Here is a 22,278-nt window from a genome sequence, read left to right on the forward strand (position 1 = left end):
AATGGCGAGTAAGTTGACTCGGTTTCATTCCTAATCGCAAGACTCTGTGTCGTAAGGTCTAATTGGACGTAATTACCGGTGAGTGACAGAGGCCCGGTTCCTCCGATCGGGCCGGTCCGGCCTCTTTTCTCATCGAATTTTGAAGTTTGTGTTCCCCTCTCTTTTCCGTTCAGAATCAAAATTCATCGAGAGAGACAGAGAGAGAGAGAGAGAGAGAGAGCGAGAATACTTAGGGAGCTGGTGCAGCAGGTAGGGAACTATGAACGCCCCCGATCGTTACGAGAGGTTCGTCGTCCCCGAAGGCACCAAGAAGTAAGTCCTCCCTCTCTCCCTCTCTTTCCCTCCCTTCCCCGCGTCGCTGGGTTTTGCTGGATCCCTGCCACCGCCTCTTGGCTTCCTCATCGACCGTCGAACGTGTTCTCTAGGGTTTCGTACGAGCGAGACACCAAGATCATCAACGCCGCTTCCTTCACCGTCGAGAGGGAAGACCACACCATCGGCAACATCCTTCGCATGTACACCCTTTTTTTTTTCTTTGCATCTTCCGAAAGTCTTGTCCTTTGCCCGCCCTATGTGCCGTTCGATTGGGAACCCTTATCGTGTTTCCCTCTTTCGGGTGCCCTTTTTTGTTTTTGACTCAGGCAATTGCACAGAGATGAGAATGTGCTCTTCGCTGGTTACAAGCTCCCTCACCCCCTGCAGTATAAGATCATTGTCCGGGTAGGACATTTTTTTTTTAGACTCTCGGTCATTTTGTTGTTTACCTGTTCTGTCTGTGCAATTATAATATAGGTGATTATGTATGTGTTTATGCACGCGTGCCTTGCGCGCGGTCGGGCCGTCTGCTTTTCCAATTACTCGGTGCATTTTGTTGGATTGCGGTACTTGAACTTGTCTGACTTTGTAATGTTTTCGCAAGCGCATGTGACTGAGAAATTAAAATGAAGGTTGTTGTCCATCACGCTGACGCTCTTTCTAGAGTTTGTAACAAGAATAGCAGGTTAAGCGCTGCGCCTCGAGGTTCACATTTCTTTTTTCCTTTCATGTTTTGAAAGGTTTTCGTTGATCATGCAGGCGATGTTTGATAATTCTTGTGTGAGGGAGATCGGGTTTTTGTGGCGTAGAGTGGGGGTTTCTAAACTTTCTCATTTTGGGATTTAGAACACAACTCTCTCTGGTTCACAAAGTTGTAGCACGAGGATGATCTTTGTTTGGGTATTTGCCTATCAATTGAACTTTAGGACTTGTGGCTTTAGCTCGTAAAGTACCTATTATCACGTCATTTGTGCCATAATCTCTTGTTGTTTATATGAAAACTTGCCTATTGATTAAAGGCGTTGAATCAGCTGGTAAAGCACTGACTATGACATCATTTGTACCATAAGCTTGGGCTGTAATTGCGGGCTTGTTACTCTTTGGCATCTCTTTCGCTCGTTCATTTTTTCCTAGCTGAGAAGTAGTCTTATAGCTGGAATTTTCTCTGGAGATTAATTTATATATCGAGATTAATGCAGTTCGATTGGGTTTTGTAGGTGCACACTACAAGCCAGTCATCGCCCATGCAGGCGTATAATCAAGCTATAAATGATCTTGACAAGGAACTTGATCATTTAAGGAATGCTTTTGAGGTGTGGCTTTCTTCTTTTGATGGCTAAGGAATCAGATTATTACAAGAAATTTTGCACTTTAAGCAGCTCCTATTTTGTTTTAGGCTACTTTCATGCACGAAAGGGGAATTAACTGATAGAAAACCAAAAGAATTATAGTATTTTTCATCTGACGTGCGGATCAACTGAAGGATGTGATCAGAACTGTTGGGAACAGTTGTAGATGCATTTCTTGGATTTCAGCTTAATCTATTCTCACCTGCTTCTAGAGAAGGATTATAGGATGGGATTGCAGTTTTCTTTGTCTTGTTGGACTCTTTTGCAGTGTTTGGGACGTGATTGGGGCTTGTGTCACGTGTGTTGCAAAATAAGAGGCGTGCTTATTTAAAAAATTGCAAACATGGCATAATTTGGATATGAAGTTAAAGAGTCAGAAAGATTCAGGGGTGATTGAGAGAGAAGTGTTGCTCATCTCACGGGTGACCTGTAATCTAGATTGCCAGGTTGCTGGTATTTGAATTGACAAAGAAGTGTAGACTAGAACTCATTGATTGCCTGTTATATAGGACTCTAGTGGCTGTAACTGGTAATTTCCACCCACGGAATGTACCTTACCCTCTTTATCTATTTGTTGTTTTGCAGGCTGAGATGGCTAAGCATTCAAGGGACTACTGAGTTGCGTTTTGGGAACAGCTGTTTATTCTTGCTTGCTTATGTACTCATAGGTGCTGGTGCTCTACTAGAAAGATTCTTGCTTCAACGTAATGGATTCTCGGAGTTTTGTCCTTGGCAAATTGGCATTCACAGCTGTTTGGTTTTCTAGCTGAGGGTTCAAGCACCATTGTTATCGACCTATTGTACTTATCTTTGTCTAATGATTGCCATCAACTATGCAACATTGCAGTCCAGTTTTTTTCTTTTGGTCAGAGCAGTCCAGTTGAATATAGTTATATGGTTTGCATGATCACTCAGGTCTCAATTTATGCCCTGCATTGGGTTATCTGCAGTTTGCTTGTTATTTGCTTTCTTTATTGGCTTGCAAGTATATTCTTCCCAGAACCCCAGACCTCCCATGTCTCGAGGTAGATGTGTGGCGACTGGGCCAAAGCCTACAGGTTGTTTGTGTTGTTAACAGTTGCTCCGGTATTTCTAGATAGTCAAAGACAATGAACATCACAATAGAAATCTCTCATTTGGATGTTGACTTCTGTTGGTGGAAATTTGATAGATAGCGTGCACACCTATTTTTGAAAGACTTGCCTCTGCAATGCATCTGCAAAAGCTTCTATCAATGCTAATGTACCGAGTAATATGCCAATGAAGAGAAGATATCTATGACTGAATTTGGTTGGTGGTATTTGTTTCTCGGGTCATGGTGGGTAATGCGGAGCTACTCTGCTCGATAAAATTAAAAGTATTGCTAGTATTACTTATTGTGAGTTTCCTTGATGAAACTATCTTTGAATGCATAATGGGAGAAAGAAGAAGAAATCTCCATTGCAAATTGAAAAATTTGCAGAAAGGAAACAAATTAGCCACGTCTCCTATTTCACAAGGGGGTCACCTGCTGTCATATTGTTAATCCGAAACGCCAAAGCTGTGTGAGTGAAAAATCTCAAGAGTCACGCACGGTACAGATCGTCCTCGGTGCATTTTCTTTGCTTCTCTATCCTTCTCCCTACAAAAGTTTGAGCTGCTTAAAAGTAATATCTCTCTGACTTCCAGTTTTTCAACTATGAGCTGTCAATTATCTTTTTACGTGTTCTTCCATATTCCTAGCCAGAGTAAGATTCCTAGCTCTAAATTAAGTACATGAAGCTGTTAGCTAATACTTCTAGGATTGACATTTACATGATGGAGAAATCTTCATCAAGACCCTCCAGTTCTCCTCTAAGATTCGGTTGCTGTATGATCAAAATGGAAGTCGATATAGAGAAATCAGACCCCGAAAGTACATCTCCTATTGGCCCCAATTCGGGGCACTGCTCCAAATCATTCATACCCACGGTCAATACCGAATTTACCCTCCCTCCTCGGCCCACGATGATCAGTGAGTACTGTCCCTCTAGTGACTTCAAAGTCGAAAATGTCTCTGCTGAGTTAGCAAGATGCTTCTCTGAGTAAGCGACAGGCCCGCCGGCCACATGTTTCTCGTAGAAGTTGGCGAAAAACTCATCATCTAGTTTCATCTCCTCCTCCTGCTCGGCTGCGTTGTATCTGTAATTGCTGGCTCTCCTTGTGGACATGTCTTCATTGGTTTGCACAAGGAATCTTATGACTGTGAGTTTCACCCCTGCGTGCCATGCCACACGACCAGCATAGGCAAGTGCCTCTCGATCATCTTTGCCACCGATGAAGATGACAGCTATGTTCAGAGACACATATGATCCTGAAATTTTTTCTGTCAATCCAAACCCTCTATCTACTAGAATCCCAACGGAGCACGGAGCATGCCTAAGCATCTGCATCCAAACAAAATGTTGTGAATGCCAAGTTCAGAGCCCGATCAAGTGTGTTTAAAATCAAACATGTCATCATGAAGAAGGGGTGTCATGAGTATGATAATTGTCTGTAAAGAACAGATACTTCCTCCTGTACCAGCTTTGTTGTGATGCTTTTTGTGCTTGCTTAGATTTGCTGCTTATATCAGACACGAGAACATAGATTTGCCTCTACTACAGGATATACATGCCAGAGATATTGAGACAAACTCTGTTATCCATCTCTCTCTCTCGTCTCTTTGTAGCAGTAGGGAATGGATCTAAGACTACCTGATTCTAGTCCTGGAGCCAAAGTCTAACTGGCTGTACATAATTCTTCTGCTCTTTTTCTTTTTTGCATTTTGTTTGTTTGATTTATGTTGTCTATTTACGGATGTGCTATAGCTCTGCATGAAAGAGAATGTTGCTCAACATGTGTATTATAGAGTCAAAAAGAAAATGCGAGGCCCTCCGATGATTATAAGTCATGCGAACAATTATTGATCGAAGCAGAAGAGTGATTATTAACAGCTGTAGAAGGCAAATAGTGATCCTGAGGTATACCAACACAGGCATACATGTCACATTCCCATACTTAGCCATCTCTCTTTCGATTGAAGCTGAACTTAAAATTTCGAGCGTACTTGGAACCTCATGTACTTGAGAAGCATCAGAACAATTGGGAGATAGTATTACCTTACGGTTCACGAATCTGAATCCTGGATGCCCTGCATCAAAAGTTCCATCTGCACGCTGGCATTTATGGAAAGGTAATATGATAAGAGAGATCAGCAAATCCTCTGCTAAATTGCAGATATCCCGGGGCATAACGCTGAATGGTGAGAGCGCAAGCATTCTCCGCAATGTGATTCCATCCCCATTATCCTCCACAAAAGATTGTACTGCTGAAGTTATTTGATCTCTCATCTCCGTCACAGCCTTGTCTGTAACAGTAATGTTATCCATTTCCCCGTGCAGCAGTGTGGCTGCTATTTGGTCCGTAAGTTCTATCATGTCGGTGACGTAGACCATGATTCCGGGGTCGGCAGTTCCTCGAGATATCTCCATGAAGTTGATGATAGAAGACACATCCTGAGGCCCTCGAAGGCATAACAACATCCTGAGTTCGCTCGACAGGTCAAGCCACTGAAGTGCCATGCGGTGCGTTGGTGAACGCTTCCTTGCTCGTTTGATAATGTTTGCGACGACAGATGGCGCATGGACCACGGTGAAGAAAATGACGAGTATCATCCCAATGCTGGTTGAAGGCAATGTTTTGTCAGTCTGCATCGATTTATAAGATAATGGAGACATGAGAATGGAGATTGGATGAAAAGCATGAATGTTGCTTTTGCTGCTTACGCTTTTCATCATTTTTTTTTAAGGTTTGCATGGTAATTGGCCGAAAAAAGAAGCAGGTTTACATGGTACACTCCTTACAATGGGAAGGCCAAAGGTTACATTCTTTGACTGATAAAATCCTACGCCATAAGTTTTAAAGAAGTATGTTCTACCAAATGATAACGACACACGATAATTTAGTGGATGATAGTTGAACAGTCACTGTTCTACTCATGTAAGCATAGAGGTTATAATGTCAGTAGTTGTGTCCCCTCTAATTTCACAATCTCCCTGCCGAATGGCCTCTTCTCCCCGGTCAATGAACAAGCATTGCAAGTTTAATATTATGTAACTGGCTGAAACTTTCACATAAATTCTCCCCAGTGTTAATTAGACGATGTTACTGAATCATTCACGAGATTGTCGTAGTGCAACATCACTTTAATCTTGCTGAAAATTGCCGAAAAATTATTTGCTTGAAGCAGTGTCTGGTAAACGACATCTAAAGTGCAAGCAGATCAAGGAGGAAAACTTACTTGCTTCGCAACAACAGCCAAGAATATGTGGAAGTGGCCTTTGACAGTAAGAAGCAACCCGATCATGACAGACTCCGGCCAATTAAACCCCAGAATTGCCCCTGAAATGATGATACCAGCAACCTTGCCAGCACTCACTATTAAAAGAAGGATCCCTAGCCGTGCCCACGTCATTAGTTGTCCGGGCTCGAATGTTCTGAAATCAGCTTCATATCCCATCCAAAAGAAAAATATTGGATAGAAAATGCTGGTCAAGAAGTAATTTATTTTACCAAGCGCCCATTTAGAAACTCTCCCCTCTCTAGGCATAAAAATCCCTGCCATAAATGCGCTGAGAATTGGACTGTACCCAGATAAAGTCGAGCAGCTGCATACAAGGACCATAAAAGCCACAGAGAGCACAAGATGTGAGCCCTTCAGAGGCTTCCCTTCCGGGTTTTCATTATTTACCCAGTTCAAGAAAAAGGGAGAGACTATAGCCGTGAGTACTGACTGTACAAATAGCGCAACGCTCTGTATTATTGCTTGCTTAATACGACTACCATTGGATTCGCTCACATCTTGAAAAGCAACATAACCCACAGAAATTAGGAGGGTGGAGACAAAATCAGAGTGCATTCCTGCTGCTATAACCAGCTGTCCTATGTCTGATTTGCCTATTTTCTGACTGGTGATCAAACGAGTAAGAACCGGTGAGGCTGTGCCGGAGAGAGCTGTGGAAAGGGAAAGTACACGCACTATGCTCGGAACTTTGAAGAAGTGGAAAAAAGGAGTTATGGTGCTGGCCAATATGAAAGTCGATAGCATTCCAGCATAGGCTACTTTGGCGGCTCTAGTTGGCCATTGAAACAGAATGTAAGGATCCATCTCCAAACCAAGCACAAACATGTAGCATATCATTCCGAAGTGGACTATGGAATCCAGTGCCTCTGGTATAGAAACTATCCATTTCTTGATAGGTCCTATATTGCCAACGGTGAGCCCTATCTACACGAAACATGATAACGAAGGTCAGGTCAGGTAGAAAATTCCAAGTCTCAATTGATTACGATCAAACAAGACCAATTAAATTTGCTTTTATCTTCACTGTACATGCTCATCAACCTTGAAACATTTGCCCCAGTCATATTAGTTACGATTCAACACAGCAAATGGATCTAAAACCGATCCATGATGCCTTTCATCCGCTTTAGGTTTAGGCGCGGGACAAGTTCAAAGAGAAGATGCGTTATAGTTAAAGCAATCCATAATTAATTAAAGAACAACAAACTCTGCTAGAAATTCCTGAAACTCATGCTTCATGTGCCAGAAAAATCATGATTACTATTTCAAATGATTTTACGATGAAAAGAACAATAGAAACAAATGGAGATTTGGCAGGGCAAGATCCAGTTTTTTCCTAATCATTTCACTTCTGGAAAGGAAACTGCGAAAACTAACACCAGGAGGCAGAATGAACAGCCTCTTTTTTCGGTTTATGGGAGCACTTACTACAAGGTCAGACGTAATCCGGGGCTGGGACCAAGGCCTCAAGAGATGGTGAAAGAGATTGCATATGACCACCATAACATAAAAGGCCAAGATCTTCAATGCAGCATTGGAAGCATTCTTTCTGAGGTTCTCTGTACATGCTTGATCAAACGCCTTCTCTGGGTCGAAGAATGCAGCCATTTCTCTTATCCCTAATCAGAAAAATTCACTTTCTTGATCAGACTGCTGAATCTCATGGAGACGGTTCTTGAAATTTCTCTCTCTCTCTCTTTCTCATTTTCTTGCCCTCGTGTCCGACTGACCAACCATCCCCAACTTTCTTTCTCCATCTCCTGTTTTCACGGTTCAATAAGTGGCTGTGGCTGGCTGCTGCTGCTAAAATTGAGGACAAAAAGGGTGTGCTCAGACTCAGGAGAACTTCGACCAAAAAAAAAAAAAAAACTCAGGAGAACAAGTCTTGTCCATCCCATATTTGAACAACAGGGAATGAAACCCACCCCCCACAATGCCTTCCAGACTCTCTCTGCTTGAGCTCAAGGCCCTGTCCTTCCCTCTTTTATTTTTTGGCCATTGTTGGCATTTTTCACATTGACATGGGCCTGAACATTTAGAAATCAAACAAACATGGGCATACTTTACCTTATAAAGAAACTAAAGTTTTGTTTTTTATTCACTTATAATTTATCTTTCTCCTCACATACCCGATTGCTGATTCACACTCTTGGAAATGATTTTTCTATTTGAAACTCAAGAGGGTATTTAAGGAACTTACATGAAACTCTTAAAAGGTGTGTCTTTAGCCATCTGGGTGTGGAAATAGTACTGTCTCTGGCTCTTCCCCTCCTCCTCCTCCTCCCGGTCAAATTGCACTCGTGGATCAGACTTGCAGTGTCCATCTAGAATCTTCTTCGATCGTCTCGAAGCAAAGCTCAGCTTCCGCATTTCCCTTCTCTCCTCTCAGGTCAGCTAAGCTCTCCGAACTGCGCCCCCGTAATCCTGTAAGCAAACTCAACTCTCCTCCTGCCTTAACTCCTTGTCTTGCTTTATGGTTCGACTCGTCTCGATTGAATCGGATGTTATGCTCCATTTGGTCTCCATCAATTGTAGCTGGATCATTGGAAAAATGGGTTTTGATGCAGCATATGAATCGATTGAGGGCGTGTAATTCTTGGCGCGGTTGTTTTTGTGTTCTGGGTAATTCGTAAGCAGATGAGATGGTGTGTTCTGATAATTGATGTTTCGGCCTGGGGCGTGTCTGCAGGAGGTAGGAGAAAAGGGTATTGCGTTTTTCTTGTCATTGTGCAATGGAGGAAGTTCAAGAGGAGCAAAGTCAACCACTTGCTGGTAATGTGTCTTCCCTTAAGTTGTAGTTTTGCGAACAAGTAAATTCAGAGTTTGCTGGGTCTGATCCTTGCGCTTCTCATCAAGTTGAGGCTGTGTAATCCCATCACAAAACGTGCCGCTTTGCATTTGTATGCTTAATTTCCCAACCCAGATTAACATATGAGGACATTAAACGATTCGTTGCAAGGAAAGAAGGTTTTACACTAAGACTTTGAGAGCATTTTTAAAATTCTCTTAGTAAAGAATTTGGCGGACTATAACTAGTTAAGGTCAAGTTACTCACTTTAGTCATATCGTTGCGACTAGCCCTAAAGAAGCTTCATTTTTCTCACTTTATTTGCATGGTTAATTGATACCTAAGAAGTTCGTTTATTCAGTTGTTACATAATATCCATTTTGGAGGTTAAATTTTATGAAACATCCCCTGTGCCTTGAAGTAAATTGATTATGACTAGGAAATAAACATCGAGTCTGGTCAATCTCGCAGGTCAAGATAGTGAAAATGAAATAGTTGCAGAAGGTGCCTCATTTGTGCATGGTGAACCACCTCAAGATGGTGATAGTCCTCCCAAAGTTGAATCTGAGGTGGAGGTCCTTCATGAGAAAGTGACAAAGCAAATCATCAAGGAAGGTTATGGACAGAAACCATCAAAATATGCGACATGCTTTGGTATGTTCTCCTTTCACTGAGTTTACATGCTTAACCAGGTTAACTGTTTGCTGTAGTTGCTAGTCCAACTCCATTGTCGAAGCATCACATATCTTTTTTTAATTATGATATTCATTCCTTGTTTCTTCTTTAGAGTAGGATGGAGGCATTTTTATTTCACAGGTCCCCCTTTTACCCGCTTTGCATGTGACATGATGCCTACTTCAAATTGTTTGAGTGCTATATTGTCATATTTTTCCTCGAATACATAAAGTAGTAGATTAATATCCCAAGTTCTGATGTTTCATTTTTCTGTAAGTTTTATATCTTTTCTTGTTTTGCATAAATTTGAGCTATCTTTTGGCTGGTGGCTGAATATCTGAGCGACTGCATGCCTTACCACAGTGCATTACAGAGCATGGACTGAAAGTACGCAGCACAAATTTGAAGACACGTGGCATGAGCAGCAACCGGTTGAATTGGTCTTAGGAAAAGGTACACTGTTGGATAATGACTGTCAAAGTTCTTCTGTTCCTTAGTACAAGCGGTAAGACACCGATTAAATGCAAAGAGAGCCCATTCCTGTTTCCCTTTGAAGTCTTATCTAATGCCTACAAGAAGATTAATCTGAAAGTGCGAGATCCGTAGACTTTACTGCTAAACGGAACCTTATAACTCTCTAACACAGATAAGGAGCAAGCTTCTTGAATAAATCATGTTACCTTGATTCTCTACATTGAAGGATCAACATGCACTAGGAAAAAGAAAAAGCGGAGATAGGCCTTTTGATGATAAGGAAGTTATTCTGCACGTGATAACATTAAAGAGAAATGCATTGTGACAATAGAAATTTACGATAATGCGGCCAACTAGGAATCTTGTTTTGTTATCTTTTCACAATCACACTCTTGGTCAGCGAGTTCCTGGAAAGATTGAGCATTTCAGTTTCCTAGGTCCGGAGTTAAGTTTCCGATATAGTATCTTATATTTGTTGACTGAGTTTTTCAACTTCGCTCTCTCAAAGTTTTCAAACAGGGGCAGACTAGAGACGTGTGGTTTTTTTGTATCTTTTCCTACTTTCTGTCCTGTCTGATATCATGTCACTTTTGACAGAGAAGAAAGAGATGGAAGGCTTAGCTATTGGTATTTTCAGCATGAAGTCTGGTGAACGTGCATTATTACATGTCGGGTGGGAGTTCGGTTATGGAAAAGAGGGAAGCTTCTCTTTTCCTAATGTTCCTCCTATGGCAGATATATTATATGAAGTTGAGCTTATTGGATTCGATGAGACCAAAGAAGTACGCCAGTATCGTACCCTGCTTTTGTGATTTGTTCTTTCTATTGACCCTAACATTCCTTTTCTTTCTCAATGTCATACATCTGCCACTTTTAATGGTATAAAATTGGTAACATGCTGATGATTTCTTTTGTGGCTTTGAATATAAAGGGAAAAGCTCGAAGTGACATGACTGTGGAGGAAAGAATAGGGACTGCAGATCGTCGAAAGATGGATGGAAATGCTTTGTTTAAGGAGGAAAAACTGGAGGAAGCTATGCAACAGTATGAAATGGTTATGCTCTTGTATTCCTAGTTGAACCAGGCTTTAGATGTCTGCATAGATGAATTGGGTGAATTTCTGGTTTCTAATGATGATTTTTTTTTCTTTTTTGTTTTGTGTCAGGCCATAGCATACATGGGAGATGATTTCATGTTCCAGTTATTTGGGAAGTACAGGGACATGGCTTTGGCTGTCAAGAATCCCTGCCACCTTAATATGGCAGCTTGTCTGATAAAGCTCAAGCGTTATGAAGAAGCTATAGGGCATTGTAGCCTTGTAAGTGCACGATTTCTATGAGGATGAATTTCATTGGAATTCTTTTTGATTAACATATTTATCCTATCAACCAGAAATGGGATATCTTAGTAATCTGAAAATCTGAATCAATAGAAACTCATACACTTTACTGGGAACTTCCTTTCGAGTATCGTACCTGCTATCTTTGATTTTTGGCATTAACGCTTACTAGACTTGACCTATGTGAGCACAAGTGCGATATTTCTTTTCTTGATTTTCTCAATTTGAAGATTTTAGCAAAAATACTTTAACATTGCACGGGGTCTACCTTTCATGATATGTGTCTACTCCCATTACTTCCTAGAGGGTTGTTCAGTAAAAAGTGGTGGTTGTGGTACATTATTATCTAAATTTTAGATTGGTAATAAATGAATCCTGATTCTCAGACTTCCAGACTTTAATACTCAAGCTGTTTTGGATGCTGCTTGTGAACATGCCCATTGTCCTACGCTAGTCCATACTCTGAAATGCCTTACCCCTGCATGCTGAGATGCTTTGTGGAACTCTGACCTGCTTTATCGATTTGTTACTTCATTATAGAGTGATTTTTAAAGTTGCCGCTACAGGTTTTGGGCGAGGATGAAAACAATGCGAAAGCCCTATTTAGAAGAGGAAAAGCAAGAGCAGAACTTGGGCAGACTGATGCAGCTCGCGAAGATTTCGCCAAGGCACGCAAATATGCACCTGAAGATAAAGCAATTGTGAGGGAGCTTCGTGTACTTGCTGAACATGATAAGGCTGTCTACCAGAAGCAAAAGGAGATCTACAAGGGAATCTTTGGGCCTAGACCTGAACCTAAGCCCCAGCGTGCTAGTTGGCTTGTTGTGATATGGCAGTGGCTGCTATCACTAATTTATCGCATCTTCAAAAGTGGAAGGCAAAAAACCGAGTGATAGGAGGGTTCTGTTAACCAGGTGCTAAAGATCTGTCTAATGCGTAATGTACCTCAGTTCCTCAATTTTTTTCCAGAGTGTGCATTTGTGTTATTGTAGTTACATTTTGCTACCGTTAGGACAACTAATCTTTTGGACATAATGTGAGGAATTATAATAATACCACTCGTGGCAATAGATTTCAGTTTACTTGCTGGCAGCTGAAGAGAGTGATGATCCAGCTCATGGTTACTGCACCTTTCCAATGAAATTTATTCGAGACATATTCTCTGGTTGCTGGATGTTGGACTTTCAGAAATGGTTTCTCTCAAATGAATTGAATTATGTCATGGAATGGAACTAAACTAGCTATGTTGAGCCAACCGAGAACAAGGTCTCATCAGTTATCAGTCCCCAGTAAATTTCTTGTCCATCTCAATTTTCCTTGAGAAGTGATATGTACACAGCAGTAATAATGGCACATTCCACTGGCAAAACATCCCTCTCGTGTGATTCTATTCTGGATTAGTGCTAGTCTTGGCATGAAAAGAGATTACTATGGATGTACTTACCTGAAGATCTGAGATGTGACTGGAGTTTCTCATATTCATGTGCTGAGGAGAATCTGTCTGGATTACAGTTTTCTGCTGCGTGCCTAATTTGTTCATTTAGCTCGTGGGGCTCGTGCAAAGACACGAACCGTACTAAATCAGATACACTGAAGAAAATATCCAGAACTTTGGTAATTTGCTCTTTTGGGTCCACCAAACCTGGCGTTTTAGATAAACGGTTGTATTTTGTGGTAAGAAAGAGCCCCCTTTGATCATCGAAATGGGGGAGGGTGCTGCGGCATCATCATAATCGTCGACAAATGTTAAAGTAATGAATGTCACATGGGACGGAGATTGGATTCTTTCATCGATGTCTCAAACTTTTTGACCGAGTGCATAGGATCGAGACCTTTAGGATACCCCACCTCCGGACAGCCGCATGTGCAGCATGTCATGCTCTCGCTCTGTCACTCAGCACATCCTTCGTCTGTTCTCAAAACCTTGGACACTACACAACAAACACCGAATGGTTTAGATATATTGTAAGTCCCGACCCTTGGTATCTTGGTGGGGCCAAGATAAGGGTCCAGTCAATTTCGGACGCACGAGTCATGCCGGTGTAAGGTAATTAAGCTATAGTCCAAATATTTTGTAGCGAACGTAAAACTTTAAGATAATGTTTAGAGGGGTCGATGGCATTAGTTACCCTTTCTCACCTTTTAATTGATATTACAAAACCATTGCTAGCACGATTCTCAAATTATTTAATAGGTGAAAGGCTCTCCAACACAAATCTTGAAAACGATGAAAGGGCTATTGTATGTCTTTTTTTCCGATCAAAATTAGAAAAAGAAAATAAAGGAAAGGCAATAAGTTTTCCCCTATCTGCTCAAGCAAAAACTGCACCAGCTCCTGAGAGAAGCCAGCCACCATTGTCATCCCGACTGACCAATTTCATTATATCCTAACTGCATATATTCAAAAATCCTTTCTCTGCACTGACAGACGGTTGAAAAAAATTTCCACGAGTTACCAGACGGAAAAAAAACGAAAAAAGCAGATGCAGTTGTAGATACACGAGACGAAATCGTGTCTGGTGTTGGTAGTCACAGAAAAGCATTACCATTCCCAAACATCAATGTCTCAAAATATAAATAAACCAGATAGAGCCAAGCTCTGTGGAAATGGATAAGGAGTGCGTGGAAGAGGGACCTAAAAGAACGTGTTTCATCATAGTAAAATTAGCCATCTTCCATGTGCTGGAGCAACCATTGGTGAAGGCTTGTCTTTTTACAGAAAGAACATATTGGTGCCTTCCCTAGTGCCCAATGACTAACTTATGCATTTATGAGATGAAAACGCTGTGACAGAAAGAGCCGGTCTACTGCTAATGCACTGATTAGTGAGAGTGGTCTCCTCCCCGTGTTGGGTTAGGCCCACGTAATCTTCAACACCAAGATTTGGTATCAGACATAAATCTCTAGCAAGAAATTGGGACGTGGACTTGGGACTTCAATTGCCCAACCAACATGCTAGGTACAACTGGGTAGGTTGTATAAGTGAAGTTCCTCAATTATATCCATGTCTTGTTATGTGCAGTAGTACTAGCCGCTGCATGGGAGGTGTAAATTTGTAGCAATTCCATATTATTTATAAATTGAAGACTCTTAAATTTTTCTTTTCATTCAGTCTTCTTGGATTACGATTTCGTCAACAAAAACTTGACCTGTCTAATCGAAATTTCTGAGCCGGACACTAATTATGTCGGCTCAACTCCACGAAACTTTCGCTACCGGATAAATTCGGCAAAGGATAATGAGTTGCATTGGGACTAAGGAACACATGGTTAAGCTTTAACGTTGCCGTAGTGCAACAAGCGAGCATGCTAAGACCACACTGCCATTAAGCAAGCAGGAAACTCTCTGTTTCAATCGTGAGTTCCAGCTTGTAAAGTTGTAAACACCGTTTTCCATAAGTTCGTAGAAACTCCTTCCAATAATTACTTCCGCGTTTGGTACTGCATAAGTCAATTGAAAAATTATTATAAGAATGCCATCAACATGAATTAAGGAGAAAAACTCGGCCCTGAAAGTCTCAGACAAACAGACAACCCACGCTGCAACAGAAAAATGCTACAGTCACCGAGTGACCAAGCAAGGGTTTTGCTTCCTCAACGTGATTTCTGCTAAGTGCAAACCCTTCTCTCTCTCTCTCTCTCTCTCTCTCTCTCTCTCTCTCCTCTATAAAACCTAGTCACCCCTGAACATCTCTCCTCCATACTAAGCTCATCGCTTCTCTCTTTCCTCTGAGAAATGGCTGGGACGAGCTCAGCTGTGCTTGCATTCTTGCTGCTGATAGCTGCTTCTGCTTTTGCAGCTCCATCTCCACCTTTGGAAGGTAGTGTGGATAATGTGCCTCATTTGGCTCATAGCTAGCTAAATGCATTAACCTTTTCACGCTCATCTCAGCTGGGTTACTTCCATTTCTCTTGATCTGTTATCTGCTCCTATAAAGTTTGGATCTTGACATCTTCCTCACTTCATTTCTTGGTTTGTCACTCGTTAATCTTAACAGGGCTCTTACCAAATGGCAACTTTGAAGACCCTCCAAAACGCACTAACCTCAAGAAGACCGCAATCCAGGGCAAGTATGGCTTGCCCAAGTGGGAAATCAACGGCCTCGTCGAGTACATCGCCGGTGGTCCCCAGCCGGGCGGTATGTTCTTCGCCGTTGCACACGGTGTCCACGCCGTCAGGCTCGGCAACGAGGCCTTCATCTCACAGTCGATACCGGTCAAGCCGGGTTCTCTGTACGCGCTCACGTTCGGAGCATCAAGAACCTGCGCACAGGAGGAGGTGCTGAGAGTGTCCGTGCATCCACAGACAGGGGATCTTCCTCTGCAGACGCTCTACAGCAGCAATGGTGGGGACACGTATGCTTGGGGGTTTCGGGCTGCTTCGAATGTGGCTAAGGTGGCGTTTCACAATCCTGGAGTTCAGGAGGACCCTGCTTGTGGCCCACTCTTGGATGCTGTGGCCATCAAGGAGCTCTTCCCTCCTATGCCAACAAGAGGTAAGAGAAAGAACAGAGGAAAAATCACATTTTGATGTGCTGAAAGTTCCCATTTTTTGGCTTAACACCTCAGGTACTCGTGTCTGCGTGTTTATCAGAGAGAGTTCACTTCATTCTTTGATGGTTCTTGTCCATTTTTTATGGTTCTTGTTCTATTTCATGTATGGATTGCTTTGATTTGTTTTGAACTGATATTCTTACAATATCATATTCTGAGTAGTTCTTTTTTTTTTTTTTCTCAGTAGTTCACTAGGCTGCAAATACGGTAAATGCCCTATTTTTCTACTTCCTCTGTTCACGTTTCTCTGATATGCAAGATTCTTGTTCTTTCACTCCAAGAAACAACTTCTTCTGAGGTTTTTCCTGGATTTGAAATTTTTTCTTCATGAGATGTTTGGAATAGGGGATTGAGTACGGCATTTTTTTCTTTCACGGACTGACAGCTGTTTGTGATGCATTCAAACTGAAAACGTACTTTAAGCTCTTCCTCTCTAGGCAAGACAGACAAACTCTTTGTTTGTGAAGCAGAAGTTTCATCATCTACATTACATGGCCATATAATTGGCTCCCTGTCAAAGTTCAAGTCCAAGTTCCACCACTCCTGACCTTTGAGAATGTGCAGATAACTTGGTGAAGAACCCCGGATTTGAGGAGGGTCCCCACCGCCTAATCAATTCATCCAACGGTGTACTCCTCCCCCCAAGACAGGAGGATTTCACATCCCCCCTTCCGGGTTGGATAATTGAATCGCTCAAGGCAGTGAAGTTCATAGACAAGAAGCACTTCAACGTCCCCTTCGGACTCGCAGCAGTTGAGCTAGTTGCAGGAAGAGAAAGTGCAATTGCCCAAATCATAAGAACCGTCCCGAGTAAATGCTACAATCTCACCTTCACCGTTGGAGATGCAAGGAACGGCTGCCATGGGTCGATGATGGTGGAAACTTTTGCTGCTAAAGACACCCTCAAAGTCCCTTTTCAATCGCAAGGGAAGGGGAGGTTCAAAACTGTTAGTTTCAGGTTCAAAGCACTTTCAGCAAGGACAAGGCTCACTTTCTTTAGTTCATTCTACCACACCAGGATTGACGACTTTGGATCTCTGTGCGGCCCTGTGCTGGATGAAGTTAGGGTTGTCCCTCTGTCTAGATGTTAGGACAGAAAATCCATTGATCTTCTGAAGAACATCATGGAGACTTCACAAGGAGTTCTAATAGGCGTGTCTTGTATGTTGACAATTGATAGAGGCAGATTTTCTGCTTGAGCGCTTGCTTCTTGTTATGAGTCATGTGAGCACAACTGCTATTTCCTAGTAGAACATACAAGTAACGGGGTGGTAAGAAACTCCGATAGCATCTACAATCTATCATATTGAATAAGATGGGAATGTTCTTTAGAATGACACCTGGTGTATCCGTGGGAGAAACGGTCTTCCAAACAAAAAGGAGAAGACTAACTATTTACCTACGCAGCAAGTAGTTTCAGTCATCTTTGACAAAAACTGGCAAATGATAGTTTATATTTGGTACACGAGTGATCAAGTTCGGAGCGTTTCAAGTATTCACTACAGCAGGACGAAGAATCTTTTGCAACTTTTGACTACCATATAGGCAGTCCGTATTACTTTCTAAATGTCATCAGGACATACGACAGAATCTAATGATGCTACAAAAATGACAACGAATTGCCACTGGATGCTTGAGCCATCATCTTTCTTGATGCCACATGGAGATAAACTGCCTGGGCACTCGATGGCTCCGGATTTTATTGCAGAATCGTACGGCAGTGTCACCATTTTCCAAAAATAAAATGAGAAAAACGATTTCAGTCATTCACGTACTGCTGTTTATTTGCGGCTATCATCTAATACTCCGACAAGGCATTTCTCCAGGAGGAATTCGTCATTCACCCAGGCATGGTATTTGTCTGAATGAGAGCTAAGGATCGCAGCCACCGTATGCAACTTTATAAGATTTTAACAACTAAATCCATGAAAGATGTGCAGCTTGCAAAATAGACATATCAAACTATGGTTCGATCCCAAAACATTGTTTGCAGTATTAAAACACATCATACTAGCTTGGGTTTTCTGAAAGAAGTTTCTTCTTTCGCCTTTCCCCCCTCTTGTAGAAAACTTAGTGCAAGGACATACAGCACAATAAAATGCAAATTTCATGTTATTTGACCAGATTAAAATATGTGAGACTCTATGCATTTAGCAGTTTCTTTCCCTGTCATAACTATATACCTTCCTACTTCCCACTTACTAGAAGTTTGAATAACTAGCTACAATCAAGACCAGCTTCCAACCTGACAGCATCTTTATTCTGTAAAACATGAACAAACACTATTTGACTGAAAAACACGGGCAAACTCCGCATGAAGGTAAAGTCATACAAAGTAGAGAGCAAGAGTTGGGCTAGTTGGTAGAAGTAGAAGCAAATTAACCCCACGCATAAGGCCTGTGCTCGAGTCTTACCATTCCTCCCCACCTTATGCAAGGAAAGTGATTCATAAAATATTTTCCAACAAAGGATACTAAATAAGGACGTACAGTCTTTTCCCACAGCCTTCATCAACATATCAACACCTGCATAACATATTCGACGAGCGGCATAAGTCAGTCAACTGCATCCACACCATATGATCAAAATGTTGCTTTAATTGAGACATTTGTTCAGCATTGCATCATGCATATATTTACTTAAGCCATATAGATCTTCATGGGTGTTTGTGAGTTTGATTGATTTAAAGGATATAACTAGAGAAATCACATGGTTTACTACAACAAACATACAAGCAAGTGATAACATAAACCTTGTCTAGAAAATGGATATACGGAGGGTTACCTCCAGGATGAAACTTCATATATGGAGATATATTGTAAACGCGGCCTTTTAAGACAGTCCACATAGAACCATCCTGTTGGTGCTGTTTAACTTCCTCCATTGATATGGGTCTTCTGTTAGACTGTCCCTTCAATCCTGGAACACATGATGTCACAAAATAGAGAAGGTACAAGAATGTGGCAAGAAAAGCAGACTTTTTTAGAGATGATGCGCGGAATCGCAAAATTCTATCATCATAGGGACCCACGAAGGAAGTTCTAATAAACTTGAAAGATAAAATGACAATTGATCAAATAGCATACATAATGGTACAGATGTACCTTCTTATGCCTACTTCCTGTAAACTAAAGATAGAATTTATTTGGCTCGAAGTAATATGCAGACGGCTGCAAATGAAATTATCCTACAGTTTTAATGCAGTATTCACACACCACTATTTTGTGTCCAGCTGTAACCACTGACGGCTAATTAGTTGCGAAGGGTGTCTCTTTTGAGATGACCCGAAGTGGTGGTGTTCCTTCACTTTTCCCCAGAAGGATTCATAGCTCATAAACAGAATCATAATGGCAATAGAGATATAGTGTATGGAAAAGCTAAGTATGCAGAAATCATTGCAAGCTATGCCCACAATAACATCTAAAAGAGTTTTAACACCTGTCCTCATGTCTATCTAAGAATGTCCTCAACACCATTCACTAAGACATTTCTCTTTGATCCAGCAAACGATGTTGGCAGCTGCTTAAAGTAACCTTGATGGTTATAGCAATATCTCAATCAAGAATAATCATGCGCGGATGTCATTTGACAACAAGGCATAGCTATGTCTGCTTTCTTCTTTTGAAACTCTAGAAGCACTAATTTTTTGTAAGATACGGAGAAAAGGCAAATCAGGAACAAAAGCAGACTGCCTCACAGTGTTCGATCTTGGTTTTCCTTTGGTGCACGATAAGGCCCCATTTTCATTCTACTACTGACCAAAATCTATCTAAATGTGAGAGTTGGACGGTCTGAAGAGATCGATAGTTGGATAGCAGTGTAACCTTGTTTGCTTAAATCCAACCAGTAAGGCTATATATTGGGCACATTTTGACTGTGAAACCATAAGACACTTGAATAGAAACTATTCTTGCCACGTTAAAGGTGTGATGCTATCTCAATCTTGTCTAATGGCCACCATAACAACACAATTATCACTAAATTTACATAGAAGACCGCAACACCAAGCACAGGACATTTAGGTGGAAATAGCAAGAAATATAAAGTACCTGCAAGGTCAGGAAGAGTTCGAGTGAGCTTCAGCCAATCCATTTGGCTATAACCCTTCTCAAAGGGAACCTTGGCGCGAGGTGCAGCCTTCCTTCCAGCCGACTTCTGCTCGCCTGAATTTTTAACCAAAGTGGCAGCATTGTTTGAAGTGGATCCTTTTGAGGGATTGCTCGCATTTTTTGTGAAGGAAGTATCGATAACATTGAAACTCAAAGAGCCAACTGTTCCCTGCTGAGTGGGGATGGAATTATCGTCTACTTTATCCTTCCAGAGAGAACTTCTATTCTGACTGCTAATAGATAAACCATCAATATCCGAAACAAGCGTCTTCCCCTGTGGATCTTCTTGTTCAGCAGGTGGAGCCACCTACAGAAGTGAAGCATCACCGACAGAAATTATCACAAGAAATCGCGCATGAGAGATATGAAAACAGAGCAAATTCAGCAGCTTCCCAATTCTAATCAAGCTGGTAGTACATCAAACTTGCCTGACAGAAGGTGAAGTCATCGTCATTGTCCATTCTTGAACAATGCAGTAGTGAAAGGATTGATATTTAGCCTATCTGTCTTCTTGAAGTCGGACTAGCTCAGCTTCATGCGCCACCGAGGTTCTAATTGAACTGTAGGACTAAAAATCATTAGGCCAATTGATGGGCACAGTGATCAATCAACCTGAAGGACTAGGGGTTTACGAGTATCGGTCATGACATTTGAGAACACGCTTTGAGACTAAAAACCAGAGGCAAAGAAACACGACAACTGTCGGAAATTGAAGCAATGCGATCGGAGGAATTGAAAATCGAATGAAAGAACTCGAACCAATTGAGACTTGATCACCGTAAAACGGACCGCAAACTCGCGAGTGGTTTTGATCACGCCACCGTTTCATCCACTTTCGATCAACATCGGTCTCTGACTAAACTAACTTACGGGTATGACAGGAGATTAAAGAAACACAAACACACGAAACCGAACACTTACGAGGTTTCCTTCTATCCCAATTGCTCAACTGGGTCGCGCTCGGGAAGGATGAAGATGGGGGCGGACGGGGCAAAGCGAGGATCTTTGACAATTTTGAAAAGGTTGAGCGTTGGGAAGACGGTGCGAAATCGAAATCGAAATCAAAGCAAATTTGGTGGTCAAGAAAGGAGGAGAGCCAGTGCTGGGTCGAATCTGGTTTCCTCTCAAATGGCATATTAAAGAAAAAGCTGCCTCATTTTCAGTCATAAAGCACTAAAACAGAGCATTGCAATCGACACAGGCCTTACGGCCCAACAAGCTAAGAACCCCATTAAAAAGCTCGAAACTTTGAGATGGAGCTCAATGGAGCTTTCGATGTTTGGCTCGTGTTCGAACAGAAGAAGCAGCAAATCCGCTGACGACTGGAAAGATGGCATTTTTGCTCAGTTTCTCGGGCCCTGAAGAACTAACCACGGAAGGCCCATTTGGGTATATCGGGCGGGGAAAAAGTATCAGAAAAGTCCTAAACCTATTACATTTGTGTCAATTTAGTCCCAAATCTTTTTTTTTTTTTGCTAATTCAGTCTTAAACCTTTTATTTTTGTACCAATTCAGTTTTTTCGGCTAATTTTGTCTGGATATTGTTAAATTGTATGTTGGCCAGCCTAAGTGGCACTGCCGGTGCTGATGTGGATAACTTTTAATAATATTTTAATATTTTTTGAATTATTTATTTTTCTTTTTCTTTTCTTCCCTTTCTTCTTCCTTCGGGTGGTCGTTGGATCGATGACCGACCAGAGGCTAGGACCGGTGAGGTTGCCCTCGCCAGTGGCTATGAGGTCACGGCCTTCGACCTCGCGGCCTCTGATGAGGGCTCGAGCCTCTCCAGCGGCTGGGCGAGGCTCGCCCTCGCCGGATTTGGTGAGGGTGGAGCCTCACTGGCCATGGGTGAGGCCCGACCTCGCTAGATCTGGTAAGATCGTGCCTCGCCTAGCCATTGACGAGGGTGAGGGCGAGCCTCTCTAGCAACCTCGACCGGCTAGAGGAAGAAGAGAGGGAAGGAAAAAAAAAGAAAACAATTTTTAAAAAATAAATAGTTCAAAAAATATTAAAATATTATTAAAAGTTATCTGCGTCAGCGCCGGCGGTGTCACGTAGGCCAGCCAGCATCCACTTTAACAACATCTAGTTAAAATTAGCCAGAATAACTGAATTAGCACAAAGACAAAAAGGTTTAGGACCGAATTGATATAAAAAAAAGTTTATGACTAAATTGGTACTAATGTAATAGGTTTATGATTTATGACTTTTCTGAGATTTTTTCCCGAGGTGGGTGCTCTGCTGATGGGCAAAGAAGGACGACGTGGCAAGATCCAAAGAAAAAATGCGTCCCTTTTTCTGCGCTGTCCACCA

At 41.8% G+C, this 22,278-nt stretch overlaps 5 protein-coding genes across 6 annotated transcripts; 3 read left to right on the forward strand and 2 right to left on the reverse strand.

Moving 5' to 3' along the window:
- Positions 1 to 159: 159 nt before the first annotated feature.
- On the forward strand, positions 160 to 2,613 carry LOC115691682 (DNA-directed RNA polymerases II, IV and V subunit 11). The gene is made up of 5 exons (XM_030618393.2): positions 160 to 312; positions 426 to 515; positions 642 to 720; positions 1,533 to 1,628; positions 2,250 to 2,613. The coding sequence occupies exons 1-5, from the start codon at positions 260 to 262 to the stop codon at positions 2,280 to 2,282; spliced, it is 351 nt and encodes a 116-aa protein (XP_030474253.1). The 5' UTR covers positions 160 to 259; the 3' UTR covers positions 2,283 to 2,613.
- A 424-nt stretch (positions 2,614 to 3,037) lies between these two features.
- LOC115691674 (cation/H(+) antiporter 28) lies at positions 3,038 to 7,891 on the reverse strand. The gene is made up of 4 exons (XM_030618380.2): positions 7,456 to 7,891; positions 5,965 to 6,951; positions 4,784 to 5,371; positions 3,038 to 4,069 (listed from the first exon to the last, which is right to left on the reverse strand). The coding sequence occupies exons 1-4, from the start codon at positions 7,633 to 7,635 to the stop codon at positions 3,455 to 3,457; spliced, it is 2,370 nt and encodes a 789-aa protein (XP_030474240.1). The 5' UTR covers positions 7,636 to 7,891; the 3' UTR covers positions 3,038 to 3,454.
- Positions 7,892 to 8,157: 266 nt separating this feature from the next.
- On the forward strand, positions 8,158 to 12,459 carry LOC115691678 (peptidyl-prolyl cis-trans isomerase FKBP42). The gene is made up of 8 exons (XM_030618383.2): positions 8,158 to 8,453; positions 8,717 to 8,799; positions 9,287 to 9,469; positions 9,854 to 9,943; positions 10,562 to 10,746; positions 10,896 to 11,018; positions 11,130 to 11,282; positions 11,870 to 12,459. Exons 2-8 carry the CDS (start codon positions 8,760 to 8,762, stop codon positions 12,194 to 12,196), a joined length of 1,101 nt encoding a protein of 366 aa, XP_030474243.1. The 5' UTR covers positions 8,158 to 8,453; positions 8,717 to 8,759; the 3' UTR covers positions 12,197 to 12,459.
- A 2,498-nt stretch (positions 12,460 to 14,957) lies between these two features.
- Positions 14,958 to 17,193, forward strand: LOC115691677 (protein DUF642 L-GALACTONO-1,4-LACTONE-RESPONSIVE GENE 2-like). Its single transcript, XM_030618382.2, has 3 exons — positions 14,958 to 15,123; positions 15,301 to 15,798; positions 16,421 to 17,193. The coding sequence occupies exons 1-3, from the start codon at positions 15,039 to 15,041 to the stop codon at positions 16,945 to 16,947; spliced, it is 1,110 nt and encodes a 369-aa protein (XP_030474242.1). The 5' UTR covers positions 14,958 to 15,038; the 3' UTR covers positions 16,948 to 17,193.
- An 88-nt stretch (positions 17,194 to 17,281) lies between these two features.
- Positions 17,282 to 21,117, reverse strand: LOC115691681 (cytochrome b5 domain-containing protein RLF). Of its 2 annotated transcripts, none has more exons than XM_030618390.2 (6): positions 20,887 to 21,117; positions 20,394 to 20,525; positions 19,906 to 20,272; positions 18,641 to 18,775; positions 18,331 to 18,381; positions 17,282 to 17,717 (listed from the first exon to the last, which is right to left on the reverse strand). In XM_030618390.2, exons 2-6 carry the CDS (start codon positions 20,424 to 20,426, stop codon positions 17,638 to 17,640), a joined length of 666 nt encoding a protein of 221 aa, XP_030474250.1. In that variant the 5' UTR covers positions 20,427 to 20,525; positions 20,887 to 21,117; the 3' UTR covers positions 17,282 to 17,637. The 2 variants fall into 2 exon arrangements, with proteins under 2 accessions (XP_030474250.1, XP_030474252.1); XM_030618392.2 differs by lacking the exon at positions 20,887 to 21,117 and adding an exon at positions 20,725 to 20,743.
- Between the last annotated feature and the right edge of the window lie 1,161 nt (positions 21,118 to 22,278).

Source organism: Syzygium oleosum, unplaced genomic scaffold (assembly GCF_021117445.2).
Source record: "Syzygium oleosum isolate NSW1041296 unplaced genomic scaffold, Sole_v2.1 Sole_v2.02, whole genome shotgun sequence".
Taxonomy (NCBI): Eukaryota; Viridiplantae; Streptophyta; class Magnoliopsida; order Myrtales; family Myrtaceae; genus Syzygium; species Syzygium oleosum.

Bases quoted from the DNA above. Each gene is read 5' to 3' on its own strand.
- LOC115691682 (XM_030618393.2), top strand. From the start codon at position 260: ATGAACGCCCCCGATCGTTACGAGAGGTTCGTCGTCCCCGAAGGCACC. The intron at 721-1,532 runs GTAGGACATTTT...TGGGTTTTGTAG, and splicing joins AGTATAAGATCATTGTCCGG to GTGCACACTACAAGCCAGTC. The intron at 1,629-2,249 runs GTGTGGCTTTCT...GTTGTTTTGCAG, and splicing joins ATTTAAGGAATGCTTTTGAG to GCTGAGATGGCTAAGCATTC.
- LOC115691674 (XM_030618380.2), bottom strand. From the start codon at position 7,635: ATGGCTGCATTCTTCGACCCAGAGAAGGCGTTTGATCAAGCATGTACA. The intron at 6,952-7,455 runs GTAAGTGCTCCC...TGTTTCGTGTAG, and splicing joins GGATTACGTCTGACCTTGTA to ATAGGGCTCACCGTTGGCAA. The intron at 4,070-4,783 runs GTAATACTATCT...GTTTGGATGCAG, and splicing joins TCAGATTCGTGAACCGTAAG to ATGCTTAGGCATGCTCCGTG.
- LOC115691678 (XM_030618383.2), top strand. From the start codon at position 8,760: ATGGAGGAAGTTCAAGAGGAGCAAAGTCAACCACTTGCTG. The intron at 8,800-9,286 runs GTAATGTGTCTT...TCAATCTCGCAG, and splicing joins GCAAAGTCAACCACTTGCTG to GTCAAGATAGTGAAAATGAA. The intron at 10,747-10,895 runs GTACGCCAGTAT...TTGAATATAAAG, and splicing joins GATTCGATGAGACCAAAGAA to GGAAAAGCTCGAAGTGACAT.
- LOC115691677 (XM_030618382.2), top strand. From the start codon at position 15,039: ATGGCTGGGACGAGCTCAGCTGTGCTTGCATTCTTGCTGCTGATAGCT. The intron at 15,124-15,300 runs GTAGTGTGGATA...TAATCTTAACAG, and splicing joins TCCATCTCCACCTTTGGAAG to GGCTCTTACCAAATGGCAAC. The intron at 15,799-16,420 runs GTAAGAGAAAGA...GAGAATGTGCAG, and splicing joins CCCTCCTATGCCAACAAGAG to ATAACTTGGTGAAGAACCCC.
- LOC115691681 (XM_030618390.2), bottom strand. From the start codon at position 20,426: ATGGACAATGACGATGACTTCACCTTCTGTCAG. The intron at 18,382-18,640 runs GTAACCCTCCGT...TATGTTATGCAG, and splicing joins TATGAAGTTTCATCCTGGAG to GTGTTGATATGTTGATGAAG. The intron at 17,718-18,330 runs GTATCCTTTGTT...GCTCTCATTCAG, and splicing joins AGACTGTACGTCCTTATTTA to ACAAATACCATGCCTGGGTG.